We start from the raw sequence: 14,775 nt of genomic DNA on the forward strand, positions 1-14,775 counted from the left end.
ATCTGTATTTGCATTCAACTAATAAGTTGAAATATGAGACTAGCAGAAGGAGGACTTCCATCAAAACACAGCACATATTTTACACAACAGGGGACTCTACAGAGAGCACCACACTTACAAAAGAAACGGAAGGAGGTTTGAACAAGCTGCTGACACCATTGTCACCGTTGCCATGCAATTCTGCCTTGATTAATTGGAATCACACAAGGGTAAAATCAAAAGGCAATTCAGAGACGCTGTGTAACCTTTCCATTCTTTAGCGGGTGCAACTGATCCTAAATAAAAAGGTGACAGGAGGAGCCCAAAACAGGATGAGGATGCTGGAAAAGTGCTGATGGGATGTAATCGCTAGTTTCCTTTTCTTCCAGCATTTAAAAGTGGAGGTCCAGATTTCTACCTAGAAACTATGTTAGCAAAGATGTTTGTCTCTCACAAGTTTGTTGCTTCAAAATGGTGGAAAACTGTGTGAGTAAAATTACAGGAAACTCTTAGGAGACCTGCATGCTTGCCTACGCGGCACACAACTTATCACGCAGGGTTAGCACTTAGCGAGGTCAACACTTGGTGACAGAATATAGTAGGTGCAGGGAAAAAGAAAGCGACACACAACCCAGGGGCAGAAGCCTAGTCAGTTCGCAGATACGGGAACCTCGGAATGTGCTCTTTAAGTAGGGTTGCAGGCTCTTCGCTTCGGCCAACATGTACAGCTTTTTGTGTGTGAGAAATAAAGCAGCTGACGATGGGAATCACATAATGCAAGGTTTGTGTTCACTGCATAAAACTTGCAAACATGGTCGTCAGTTGGATTCTGCTGGTGACAAAAAATAAAATAAAATTCCCAACTCTCTTTGGATGAGGCTCTTAGCTATTGGCACGGTACGAGCGCTAATACTTCGGCTGCTGTCCCACTTACAGGGCCTGGATATCTGCACTGTAACCCACACACAAGTTCAAATCTCAGGCACGGGGATCATTTTACACCTCTTCTATATTTTGCTACTGTGATAAAACGAAGAAACAGCATCAAGTCAGATTTTTTATCTCAAGTGAGCCTAGCTCACAAGAACAGATATTGTCATAAAAAAATGATAAAGCAATTTATTCAAACAACCTCGCAGCCGTAATAGGACAAGCCTTTTACAATTTTTAACATTTAAATTTAGTATTTTTATTATTTGCATTTTAATACTAAATTTCTTGAAGACTGAAAACATCTTTGTTACTGATTGTATTATATATTGCAAATATTGTCGTACAGTATTTTGCTGCATAAGATAATCTTCACAAATTCTTTGTCTATACATCTCTATCTAGGATATAAACTGGATTTAACACAGCTAGAACCACTACTCTGGAAGAATAAGGAAATTCGTATGGTAAACAGATCTCTAACTAAAATTATGGCTATTAAAAAAACTGCTTAAAATAAGAACATTCTTAGATTATGAATTTTGATCAAGCAAATTTAGGCCTTAAAAGTCCATAGTGCCTCTATCAGAGAAGATACATTATGACATAAATGGGTTTTATGTCCTATTTTTACAGATTAGTATTCAGTCTTAGAAATTATGATCCATCCACATCTCTTTATTGGGGGGGAAGTTTTCCCTCACAAGTAATTCATGGTTTATTTTTTCTGAATTACCCAAGAAAATAATTTGTTAACTGAGATGATAGGACTACTCATGGGTTTAAATCAAGCGCCTGTGTGTTTGCAGGATCAAGGCCTAGGATTATAATTTGTTTACTCTCTCCAGCAAGCTCACCTCCTCTTGAAAATTAGAGAGCAACTGTAATCATCTGAAAACCAAACCTGGCTAAATTTTTTTTTTTTAACTCTAACTCATCTTCAAGCTCTAAGAAATTCATGCAGCCATACCAGCTCACTCTCTGAATTGTGTACATAAATCTAGATCAGCTTCACAAGAAACAGGGAAACAGAGAACATTCGGTACATTACATCACACCACACGCTATTTTCTTATGGCTGAACCACTGAGTCAGTGATGAAAACCTTAAACTCCCAACCTTGATGCCTCCTATTAAAAGGCTATGGTTTGGAATTTCTGAAACACTCGGAGTTGACCTAACTCTACTCCCAATGAAGTCAGGAATTAGGCCATTGTTAAGCATTTTGGAAAATCCCACCTGAAATGTTTATAGTCTCAGGCCTGTACCTGTGAGGAGGTCTGTTATCAGCGCCCTACTGACCTCAACTGCGCTCCAGACAGGAGCAGAGGTCCACCCACAGAGAGCTCCCTGCAGGAGCACGTGAACATTCTAGGTCTGATACAGCAACGACACTTCCTGCTCCAACAGGTGGCAACATACAACGTACAGATCATCTATGAGACTGGTTGCTTCTCGGACCTCACAGCAAAAACCAGTCAATACTAGGTTTTTATTAATATCAAATAGAAAATCTGGAGAAGCTAATTAGAAAATACTCACATTCCAATAATCTCTCCCTCCGTAGTGGTCATGAAGAAGGTTTTCAGCTCTGTCTAACATCACTGACCTGTTAAAAATGGTAAAGTTGAGTGCAATTCCCTTAGAAATATACTTTACATTACTATGTTCAGTAGCAAGGGAAGCAAAGACTGCCCTCTATGTGTATAGTAAACATTGAGAATGAAACACTTTCCTCAGCATGCTGTATTTACAGCAACAGGACCTTTAGCCAGTTTGGTATAAGGAAGGCATTTCCAAATTGTGGCCCAGGGACCACTAGGGATCCATGCAGTGCTGTCTTATCACACAGTGCTGGCTCTCCTCATTACTGGCTGCTAAAATTAATTAAGGTAATTAAATATAAATAAAAACTCTCCTAATATTACTTCCCATCTAGGCACTTTACTCTTGGGGGGATTCTGTGCCAAAAAATTAAAAATTCTGCATATTTTATTTGTCAAAATAATGCAATATAATCACATCAGTTTCAACTGTTTTGGTAATTTATTTAAATTACAGTACAGAAAAAACCCCACAATAACTATTCAGCATTTACTAAATACATGAATGTTAAGTTACAAATACTTGGTAGCTAATACCCTGCATTCCAGTTATAATCCTGGATTTTCATTTAAATTACATTACAGAACACCAAACCAGGGGTAAGGGGAAGAGTAGAATGTCATTTTAAATTGCTCAGACTTTCACACATGAAAGTCATATTGTCCTGGACCTGGCTGGGTACTTTGGGAAGTGCTTGCTTCTCACTGTCCCGACATTTTATTGACTGCTTGGTCAATGTTTTATTTGCCGTCAAAGTCTTTTTTTTTTTTTAAATGGGTAAATAAAATAAATCCCGAGCTGTAAACTAACCCCATTGTGCCACTTTGGCACAGGAAAAAAGGGAGACAGCGCATAGATCTTCCCAGCTGATTCCCTCACTCTGGCAACGTAGGGGCCTTAAAACTTGTACAGGTTTTATGCTCCTGGGGGAATTGACGGAGTATGGCAACAGTTAACTAACAGTAGGAACATTATCAATGTTACTAAGTAGGCAGACTACTACATTTCTGCCTCAGAGAATGAGATCAATTAACAAACAGGCAGGCTGCTACATTTCTGCCCCCCGGACAGAGCCTTCCTCCTGCATAATAAAAAGACCTTCCCCTCCACATCCCCGGCGAGCCGCAGTAGAAAGCAAGAGGGACAGTCTCTCTCTCTCGTTGGCTGGCAGGCATGCACGCCCAGCCCCGCCCTCTGACGATGATCAACATCTCCCCCGCAGGCACGTATGCCAAGCTCCCTCTCCAACTGCAGTGCTTTGCGTCTCTAAGGCTGCTCCAGGAACACTGGAACAGATAGGCTGCCTGGGAACAGGCGCATGTCCCCCCACAGATTTCTTTTGCATTTTTCTGTGTGAAGGGCACAGAAATATGCGGGCCATATGAATTCTGCGTCCCCACAGGGGCGCAGAATTCTGTCAGGAGTACCATGTGTGGTCCTCTCTTAGCCCTTTGGCAGCCACTACAAGTGCTAATTCTGCGCCTCTGTGGGAGGATAGGGGGTCTACATCTGTGGACATAGTAGGGAGTGAGCCACGACACAGCTCTCTATTAAGGTACAGTCCATACTCTGAAAACATTTGTGAGCCCCTTGTGTGACAGAACCAGCCCTCAGGAAGCAAACAAGAGAACATCTCCAATGCAGAGAGGATCTGGCCATTCTCGTACATTTTAAAGGGACACTGAGTAAACTACCACTAAATAACGGGACAAATTTAAACTGGAAATAAGGTGTAAATATTTAACAGTGAGAACAATTAACCACTGGAACAACTTATTGAAGGGTGTGGGGATTCTCCATCACTGATAATTTTAAAATCAAGATTAGAGTTTGGGGCAGCCAGAAATATATAGGAAGTAGTTTAGTCTGTGCAATGAGCACACTAAGTCTGATTCAACTCCCACAGAAGTTTTTCCACTGAGTGGGATTTTTTTCTACTAAAATGATAAGCAGGTAAATAGTTTATCTTAACATTTAAATTTGAGCCATTAGGTATCAAAGTTAAAATCCAGTTGAGCAGTTCATATCCCTGACAGTCTTTGTTTTAGGCCTTCTACAAACTCGGGAAGATAACACAGCATCATTTATGCTTGGCTTACATTTGAAAGTGTATCTCCTGAACCATAAGAAGCAGATATTTAAATTTCAGTTTTTAAACAAAAGTTGAGATTCTGGGATACAATTCTGTGGCAAAGTGGTAGTGTCTGTGACAAAATCCATGACTGCAGAATCAAGAAACACACGGGGCCACAATTATATATATTTTAACCTGTTCATAAACTTATGGTAAGGTTCTGTTTTAGCTTAAATTGACCATGTTTTGTATAAGCCCAAAGGTGATTTAAAATAAACTGGAACAAAAAAATGCATGAGTTATGAAAGAGCAACAAAACCAAACCAACCACAACCTCCCCCTATTTTCTGCTATAAACAAATGTAAGACTTTTGAACATTACATGGCAGCTGACTTTTGCAAGTTTAAATTTTGTGGCTGACTAGTCCTCACTTAGGATTAGTCTCCCAGCTAGTTTGAAACAAAGTTGTATAAAACTAAAAAGATGTTAGACACATAGGTGACAATTTCAAGTTATTATTTACAACACTACATAACAACATGCATCATATCAACATTCATTAGTTACATAGGTATGGTTTTGTGATGTTACTTTGTTGTGAAACCACAGGTGCATAAGATTTCAAATATAGAACCGTAGATTCTCATAGTAAAACCAGTGAAGAGTTTAGTTTTAGTCTTACCATTTTCAAAGAAAAAAGTGAAATGTGTTAATATAATATTGAGGTTAAAATTGTAAACACCCTCAAGAGAGAAAACACAAGAGTTAAAGCTCTGCTTGTACTACTGATTCACATAGCACTTAGGGAGTATTTTGGATTGCTAATTATGCTGTTCAAGCCAACATTAATACACATAGAACCAGTTCTGTCCTTTAATACTTCTATGCAACTCCCATCACAGTCTGGGGGAACTGTACGTATTTATCTACGCACAGAAGGATAATGTGAAGATGAACATTGAGAAAGGCCTTGAGCCTTACTATATTTATCTTTACATTAGTGTGTCCTTTTATGAACTGCATGTGTTTAACTATGATATTGAAGTAAACTTGTCCTGTGTGTATTAATCTCATTGTACAAATTCTACAACTATTGTTACTTCAACAGCAAAGCCAATCAGAGATCTCTCTATGCAGGATCATTTACGTTCTAATATTGCCTGGTTATATTTAAAGGTTATTAGTAACCTTATTGTGCATGTTGATGCACTTCCAGGAAGTGCCTGGAAGACCTGGGCTCCATTCCCAGCTCTGCCACAGATCCTCTTGGGCAACTCATGCAGTGACATTTTCCAAAAGTGGCCAGTGATTCTTGGTGCTAACTTTGAACCTGCTTTCCAAAGGTGCTGGACACCTCTGCAGTTCCAACTGATATGGACAGGAACAGCAGGCGTGCTACACCTCTGAAAATCAGGCCTAAAGCAACTCAAGTCGGGCATCTGAAAATTAGCATTCATTTGTGAAAATGTTGATCTCACTCACTGCTCAACTGTTGGTCAGTAAAAATGGCGACAGTTACATTTCTTAACTCCCAGGGTTGCTACAGGGATAAATTCATTATTTACTAAATACTCAAATACTGGATGATGGTGGCTCCAGAAAGGCCTATAAATAAAAGGTAGATACACTATTGCCATTATTCAATATAACGAATACTTAGCATCAGGAACCCCATGCCTATGTTTTGTCAGCTTGTTAGGAGGGGAGACAGTTTTCACCTGACTTGTGAAATTGGCAACATACTGACAATTGTTGAGTCCGCAATATCCAAGTAATATTTGCCCTCTTGACTCATGGCACCTCATAGCACATGGTCAGAGGGATGAGACATCCAGCTCCCACAAAAGAGATGGAAGATGAAGGGAGGGGCAGTAGAATCTGTTGGGGAAAGAGGCACTCAGTGAGGGCAGGTTAAACATTGGTCCTGGGAGCTCAGGGCAACCAAATGGAAAGAAACTGGCCCTGAGCTTCCTCCTGCTCTCCTTCTACAGAAGGACACATCAGTCTACAGTGCCGCTAACCTCAGCTGTCCTCCCATCCAGGCTACTGCTGGGAGGACATCATCTATGGCTAGGAAAGAAATGGACATGAATTTTTTGGTCTGCCCAGCCCCATCTCTAACGGGGGAGGGGGAGGAAACACACCAAATCTGAGATATTGCATCTCTGCCTCTCAAGCCTGCTATGTTAGTTCACTCCTGACAGTGGATCAAACAACTACTGCAAAGGCAGCTGAGGACAAGATGGAAACAAGGCATATATACCTCAACAAGGAGGAAGGAAGGAGCTCAGGACTGCTGCTTTGCACAAGTGCCTCAGAGGATGTTCCCAAATCATAATTGCTCTTAAATGCTACAATCAAGGTGAGTGCAGTGAGCGGGGCTGAGAAATGAGGGAATAATATCATGTGTAGTAAGTGTGTATTTCAGATTGTAAATTGTCTGTGGGCGGGGTATTTATCTCCTTGTTCAGTACAATGCCAAATATGGTAATGATGCTCAAACAAACAGCAACAACCAACACTATGGAAAAAAATATGTACATTTTTAGTCTTCAAGTCAGCTACAATTTGGAGCTCTGATCACAGAAACACAGAATATTAGGGTTGGAAGAGACCTCAGGCAGTCATCTAGTTCAACCCCACTAAACCATCCCAGCCACGGCTTTGTCAAGCCAGGCCTTAAAAACCTCGAAGGATGGAGATTCCACCACCTCCCTAGGTAACGCATTCCAGTGCTTCACCATCCTCCTAGTGAAATAGTGTTTCCTAATATCCAACCTAGACCTCCTCACCACTGCAACGTGAGACGATTGCTCCTTCTTCGGTCATCTGCCACCACTGAGAACAGCCGAGCTCCATCCTCTTTGGAAGCCCCCTTCAAGTAGTTGAAGGCTGCTATCAAATCCCCCTTCACTCTTCTCTGTTGCAGACTAAATAAGCCCAGTTCCCTCCGCATCTCCTCATAAGTCACGTGCCCCAGCCCCCTTATCATTTTTGTTGCCCTCCACTGGACTCTCTCCGATTTGCCCACATCCTTTCTGTAGTGGGAGGCCCAAAACTGGACGCAATACTCCAGATGTGGCCTCAACAGTGCCGAAGAGAGGGGAATTATCACTTCCCTCGATCTGCGGGCAATGCTCCTACTAATGCAGCCCAATATGCCATTAGCCTTCTTGGCAACAAGGGCACACTGCTGACTCATATCCAGCTTCTCATCCACTGTAATCCCCAGGTCCTTTTCTGCAGAACTGCCGCTTAGCCAGTCGGTCCCCAGCCTGTAGCAGTGTATGGAATTCTTCTGTCCTAAGTGCAGGACTCTGCACTTATCCTTCTTGAACCTCCTCAGATTTCTTTTAGCCCAGTCCTCCAATTTGTCTAGGTCACTCTGGACCCTATCCCTACCCTCTAGTGTATCTACCTTTCCCCCCAGCTTAGTGTCATCTGCAAACTTGCTGAGGGTGCAATCCATCCCATCCTCCAGATCATTAATGAAGATATTGAACAAAAACGTCCCCAGGACTGATCCCTGGGGCACTCTGCTTAGTACTGGCTGCCAACTAGACATCAAGCCGTTGATTACTACCCATTGAGCCTGACGATCTAGCGAGCTTTCTATCCACCTTATAGTCCATTCATCCAATCCATACTTCTTTAACTTGCTGGCAAGAATACTGTGGAAGACTGTATCAAAAGCTTTGCTAAAGTCAAGATATATCACATCCACTGCTTTCCCCATATCCACAGAGCCAGTTATCTCATTATAGAAGGCAATCAGGTTGATCAGGCATGACTTGCCTTTGGTGAATCCATGCTGACTGTTCCTGATCACCTTCCTCTCCTCCAAGTGCTTCAAGATGGATTTCTTGGGGACCTCCATGATTTTTCCAGGGACTGAGGTGAGGCGAGCCAGTCTGCAGTTCCCCATATTTTCCTTCTTTCCTTTTTAAAGATGGGCACTATATTTGCCTTTTTCCAATCATCCGGGACCTCCCCCGATCACCAATCAGCCAATCACATCAGCCAACAACTTCAGCACCCTTGGATGCATTGCATCCGGCCCCATGGACCTGTTTACGTCCAGCTTTTGTAAATAGTCGTTAACCTGTTCTTTCACCACTGAGGGATGCTCACCTACTCCCCATATTGTACTGCCCAGTGCAGCAGTCTGGGAGCTGACCTTGTCTGTGAAGACCGGGGCAAAAAAAGCACTGAGTACTTCAGCTTTTTCCACATCATCTGTCACTAGGTTGCCTCTCCCATTCAAAAGGGTCCCACACTTTCCCTGAGCTTTTTCTTGTTGCCAACATACCTGTAGAAACCCTTCTTGTTACCCTTCACATCCCTTGCTAGCTGCAACTCCAAGTGTGCTTTGGCCTTCCTGGTTACACCCCAGCATGCTCAAGCAATATTTTTATACTCCTCCCTCGTCATCTGTCCGAGTTTCCACTTCTTGTAAGCTTCCTTTTTGTGTTTACACTTCCTGAAGATTTCTCTGTGAAGAAAATCTGTGAAGATTTTTCTGCACATCGGGATGGTTTGTTCCTGCACCCTCAATAAGGTTTCTTTAAAATACAGTCAGCTCTCCTGCACTCCTTTCCCCCTCATATTAGCCTCCCAGGGGATCCTGCCCATCATGTCCCTGAGGGAGTCAAAGTCTGCTTTTCTGTAGTCCAGGGTCCGTATTCTGCTGCTCTCCTTTCTTCCTTTTGTCAGGATCCCGAGCTCAACCATCTCATGGTCACAGCTGCCCAGGTTGCCACCCACTTCTATTTCCCCTACCAATTCTTCCCTGTTTGTGAGCAGCAAGTCAAGAGGAGCCTGGCCCTTAGTTCGTTCCTCCAGCACTTGCACCAGAAAGTTGTCCCCAAGAATATAAAAAAACTTCCTGGATTGTCTGTGCACTGCTGTATTGCTCTCCCAGCAGATGTCAGGGTGATTGAAGTCCTCCATGAGAACCAGGGCCTGTGATCTGGAAACTTCTGTTAGTTGTCTGAAGAAAGCCTCGTCTATCTCATCCTCCTGTCTGATGCCAGACATTTTATAACACTTCTAAAGAACTATTCTTCTCCAGTGAGGAGATACCATCATGGTGTAACATTGCCACCTTTCTCCTAGCTGTGAAGACAGGTTTTCGAACACACACAAAAAATAACAGAGGCAACTCACCGTGCTGAAGTGTTTTTCAAAAGAACAGGAGCTATGATAGAGGCTGATCCTTGGACAGACAGACAAGAGACATTTAGGCCCCGTGTTTCCTCATAACCCCAGAACCATCCCCTGTAAGACAGTAAAAAAAGTCTCCAATTAATAGATCACCATTTTAAGATGAATTTGCTGTTCATAGTAAGATTAGTTAGCAGCACATCCTAGAGAAAAAATAGTCCTTGGTCTCAACAAAAATGTACATATACTCCCTAAAAAAAGAAAATATCTTTATGATATCACTGTATGCAATCACGATGGATTTAGCTCTGTTGATTTTCAGAGTATATTTTGTTATTATTGGGGTTAAAAAAAATCAAGTGAAAAAATGGAACAACTTTTTCCCTGATCAAAAGTAACTATTTGTAGAGCTAAAGTTACCAGGTTTTATATGAAAGTAAGCTGGTAATTTCTCCAGCCAACTAAACAAAAGCATCTCAAAGTCATTAGAGCCTAAGAACAACCATACTGGGTCAGACAAGTGGTCCACCTCTTCCATCAGTGGCCAATGTCAGATGCTTCAAAGGGAATGAACAGACCACGGAAATTATAGTGATCCATTCCCTGTTGTTCAGTCCCAGCATCCGGCAGTCAGAGGCTTACGGGCACGCAGAGCATGGGGTTGCATCCCTGACCATTTTGGCTAATAGCCAATGATGGACCTATTCTCCATGAACTTATCTAACTCTTTTTTGAACCCAGTTATAGTTTTGTCCTTCACAACATCCTCTGGCGACATATTCCACGGGTTGACTGTGCGTTGTGTGAAGAAGTAATTCATTTTGTTTGTTTTAAACCTGCTGCCTATTAATTTCATCCTGGTTCTCAAGTGCAGGCAGAGACACAGGCCAGGCACCGTTCTCAGGCCCCCTGCCTGGCCTTACTCCTATACCTTCAGAGCTAGAAGCCCAGCCAGCAGCTGCTGCTCTCTCCGCTCTGCCTTCAGAGGTGGGCAGCCAGAAAGTGGCGGCTGCTACAGGGGGACTGAAGCAAATGTTGGGGTGGCTATAGTCCCCACAACCCACGAAGATTTCTCTGTTAAGCCAAGCTTGGTCGCCTGCCATATTTGCTATTCTTTCTGCACCTCGGGATGGTTTGTTCCTGCACCCTCAATAAGACTTCTTTAAAATACAGCCAGTTCTCCTGGACTCCTTTCCCCTTCATATTAGCCTCCTAGGAGATCCTGCCCATCAGTTCTGCTTTTCTGAAGTCCAGGGTCCGTATTCTGCTGCTCTCCTTCCTTCCTTCTGTCAGGATCCTGAACTCGACCATCTCATGGTCGCTGCTGCCCAGGTTGCCACCCGCTTCTACTTCCCTTACCAATTCTTCCCTGTTTGCGAGCAACAGGTCAAGAGGAGCATGGTCCCTAGTTGGTTCCTCCAGCACTTGCACCAGGAAGTTGTCCTCAACACTCTCCAAAAACTTCCTGGATTGTCTGTGCACTGCTGTATTGCTCTCCCAGCAGATGTCAGGGTGTTCCCACTTCCCCACTTACCTCCAGGCTTAGGTCACCATACCCTGGCGAACCTAGTTTAAAGCCCTCCTCACTAGGTTAGCAAGCCTGCCTGTGAAGATGCTCTTCCCTCTCTTTGTTAGGTGGATTCCATCTCTTCCTAGCAATCCTTCCTCCTGGAACAACATCCCATGGTCGAAGCACTCTCTCCGATACCACATGCGCAACCATGCATTTACCTCCACAATTCGATGGTCCCTACCTCGGCCTTTTCCTTCAACAGAGAGGATGGACAAGAACATGACTTGCGCCTCAAACTCTTTTATCCTTCTTCCCAGAGCCAGGTATTGTGTGGTGACCTGCTCAAGGTCATTCTTGGCAGTATCATTGGTGCCCATTTGGAGAAGTAGGAAGGGGTAGTGTTGCGGGGGCTTGATCAGTCTCAGCAGACCCATCCTGAATTCTAGCTCCAGGCAAGTAGCACACTTTTCGAGTTTCCCGGTCTGGACGGCAGATGGATGACTCTGTCCCCCTTAGGAGTGTGTCCCTGACCACCACCAACCGTCTCCTCCTCTTGGGAGTAGTGGTCGTGGAACCCCCATCCTTAGGACAACGCACCCCATGCTTTCCGGTCGATGGGATCTCCCTCAGATCCTTTCCCTCAGATGACTCTTCCAAACCATTCTCCAACACAGTACCTGTGCAGAGAGCCTGAAAACAGTTTCTTACCTCAATCTGCATTGGGGGTACATGGGTTCTCCCCTTTCTTCTTCTAGAGGTCACATACTGCCTATTTTCTTCCCCGTTCTGCACTGCCTTTGGATTCTTCAGCATGCTGTACCTGCAGTGCCAAGCACTGACTTCTATCCAGAAAAAATCTTCATTTTCTCTGATGCAATGCAGGGTTGATACTTGGGTCTCTAGACCTTTAACCTTCTCTTCAAATATGGAAGATCTCTTTCTTGAGTGATAACAGCTAATTTAGGCACCATCATTTTGTATGTAGAGTTGGGATTATGTTTTCCAATGTGTATTGCTTTGCATTTATCAGCACTGAATTTCATCTGCCTGTGAGATCACTTTGTAACTCTTCACATTCTGCTTTGGACTGAACTCAGTTGCATTCCATCCTGTTCCTCTGCTAACAGTCTAGACGGATTTCTAAACAATAGTCACGTGCAGCGGTTCTTCTGTGACTATGGCAGCGGCAGAGGATGCTCAATGACCAGCACAAGGCCTTTTGTTTGCAAGTTGGCTGACGAGCAGTATAGAGCGGAGTTCTTCCTAATGACCAGTGACTCAGCATCTCAAAAAGCCACCAAGGTAAGAGAGCTAACAGGTGGAAGTTTCCATAACTAATTTTTTTCAGGTTTCAATCTAGTTTTGTAACAAGGAGTTGGGGAAGCACCCAGTTCAGGTCACAGCCCTAGCACCCCCACACAAACCACCCGAGGCACCTCTGCTGCCACTGAAAGAGACACTTGCAGATTATTATATATCACACAGAACCAAAGGAAAACAGACTCAGATGCTCATCTCTAGGCCGCAGGGCTGGATACCCGCTACTCACATAACAGGCAGAGTATACACAAGAAAACGAGTGTGCAGTAAAGGGCTTGATTTGAGATCTGTCCTAGTAGACTTCCTGTGTTTTCTAGGGAAATGGAGAAGCTTTCCTCCTGACAACCTAGATCGCCTTTTATCTGTAAGCTCCTTTATTAGTAAGTGCACAGCTACCTTTCCTAGTGACTAGACTCCCAAAGGGAATACAGTGTTCTCTCTTAACTCCTGAATCTTAACTTCTCCAGGAGCATCTAGGCTGATGACAAGTGGTGTCATAGTGATGCTTCAGGACAATGAGAACCCTCCAGGATTTTACTTGTTATAAGTAGAAATCAGATTAAACAATAAAAACAGATCCTCAATTAATGATATCTGGACTATAGGACAGGAAAACAATCCAGGAATTGCAAAACTAGAACTTTTTACAGAATTTGATAGAAACGTAGAGATCCCGTCTTGCTTGGAGTTTGTAATCGAAAGTACTGTTTGTCATATACAGATGTCACAATATACGCTTGATATAATCGAGAGGGATAAATAGCTCATACTGAAAATATGACAAATAGCGGTAGTGCATGTCAGTAGCCTATATCATAGTAGAGCTGTCAATTATTTGCAGTTAACTCACGCGATTAACTCAAAAAAAGTAATCACAATTAATCACACTGTTAAACAATAAAATACCAATTGAAATGACATATTTTATGTTTTTCTACATTTTCAAATACATTGATTTCTATTACAACACAAAATACGTGTCCAGTGTTCATTTTATATTATTTTTGACTATAAATATTTGCACTGTAAAAATGATAAAAGAAAGTATTTTTAATTCACCTCATACAAGTACTTTAGTGCAATCTTTGTCGTGAAGGTGCAACTTACAAATGTAAATTTTTTGTTACATAACTGTACTCAAAAACAAAACAATATAAAACTTTAGAGCCCAGAAGTCCACTCAATCCTACTTCTTCTTCAGCCAATCGCTAAGACAAACAAGTTTGTTTACATTTGTGGGAGATACTGCTGCCTGCTTCTTATTTACGGCACCGGAAAGTGAGAACAGGCATTCGCATGGCACTTTTGTAGCCAGCATTGCAAGGTATTTATGTGCCAGATATGCTAAAGATTCATATGCCCCTTCATGCTTCGGCCACCATTTCAGAGGACATGCTTCCATGCTGATGAAGCTCATGAAAAAAAAAATGTGTTAATTAAATTTGTGACTGAACTCCTTGGGAGAGAATTGTACATCTCCTGTTCTGTTTTACTTGCGTTCTGCCATATATTTCGTGTTATAGCAGTCTCGGATGATGACCCAGCACGTTCGTTTTAAAAACACTTTCACAGCAGATTTGACAAAATGCAAAGAAGGTACCAATGTGAGACTTCTAAAAATAGCTACAACACTCAACTCAAGGTTTAAAAATCTGAGGGACGAGGTGTTGAGCATGCTTTCAAAAGTCTTAAAAGAGCAACACTCTGATGTGGAAATTACAAAACCTGAACCACCGAAAAATAAAATCAACCCCCTGCTCTTGGCATCCGACTCAGATGATAAAAAAGAACACGTCTGCTCTGCCTTGGATCGCTATTGAGCAGAACAAGTCATCAGCATGGACGCATATCCTCTGGAATGGTGGTTGAAACCTGAAGGGACATATTTCAGAGTAGCAGCCGTGTTAGTCTGTGTCCGCAAAAAGAAAAGGAGTACTAGTGGCACCTTAGAGACTAACAAATTTATTTTGCAACCGATGAAGTGAGCTGTAGCTCACGAAAGCTTATGCTCAAATAAATTTGTTAGTCTCTAAGGTGCCACAAGTCCTCCTTTTTTTTCTGAAGGGACATATGAATCTTCAGTGCACCTGGCACGTAAATATCTTGCGACACCAGCTACAACAGTACCATGCAAACGCCTGATCTCACTTTCAGGTGACACTGTAAACAAGAAACAGGCAAGCATTATCT

General features: G+C 42.7%; 1 protein-coding gene across 5 annotated transcripts in view; it reads right to left on the bottom strand.

The window, feature by feature from the left end:
* The window catches only part of POFUT2 (protein O-fucosyltransferase 2), a 31,802-nt gene that overhangs the window by 7,858 nt on the left and 9,169 nt on the right, over positions 1 to 14,775 (bottom strand). For 4 of the 5 annotated variants that reach the window (XM_037912338.2, XM_043525007.1, XM_037912339.2 and 1 more), the window contains exons 4-5: positions 9,756 to 9,866; positions 2,452 to 2,518 (exon numbers count right to left, since the gene is read on the bottom strand). In XM_037912338.2, the coding sequence (XP_037768266.1) occupies positions 2,452 to 2,518; positions 9,756 to 9,866 (178 nt within the window). The remainder of the gene's footprint in view (positions 1 to 2,451; positions 2,519 to 9,755; positions 9,867 to 14,775) is intronic. The other variant, XM_037912340.2, reaches the window with a different exon arrangement.

Source organism: Chelonia mydas, chromosome 11 (genome assembly GCF_015237465.2).
Source record: "Chelonia mydas isolate rCheMyd1 chromosome 11, rCheMyd1.pri.v2, whole genome shotgun sequence".
In the NCBI taxonomy this organism is placed as follows: Eukaryota; Metazoa; Chordata; order Testudines; family Cheloniidae; genus Chelonia; species Chelonia mydas.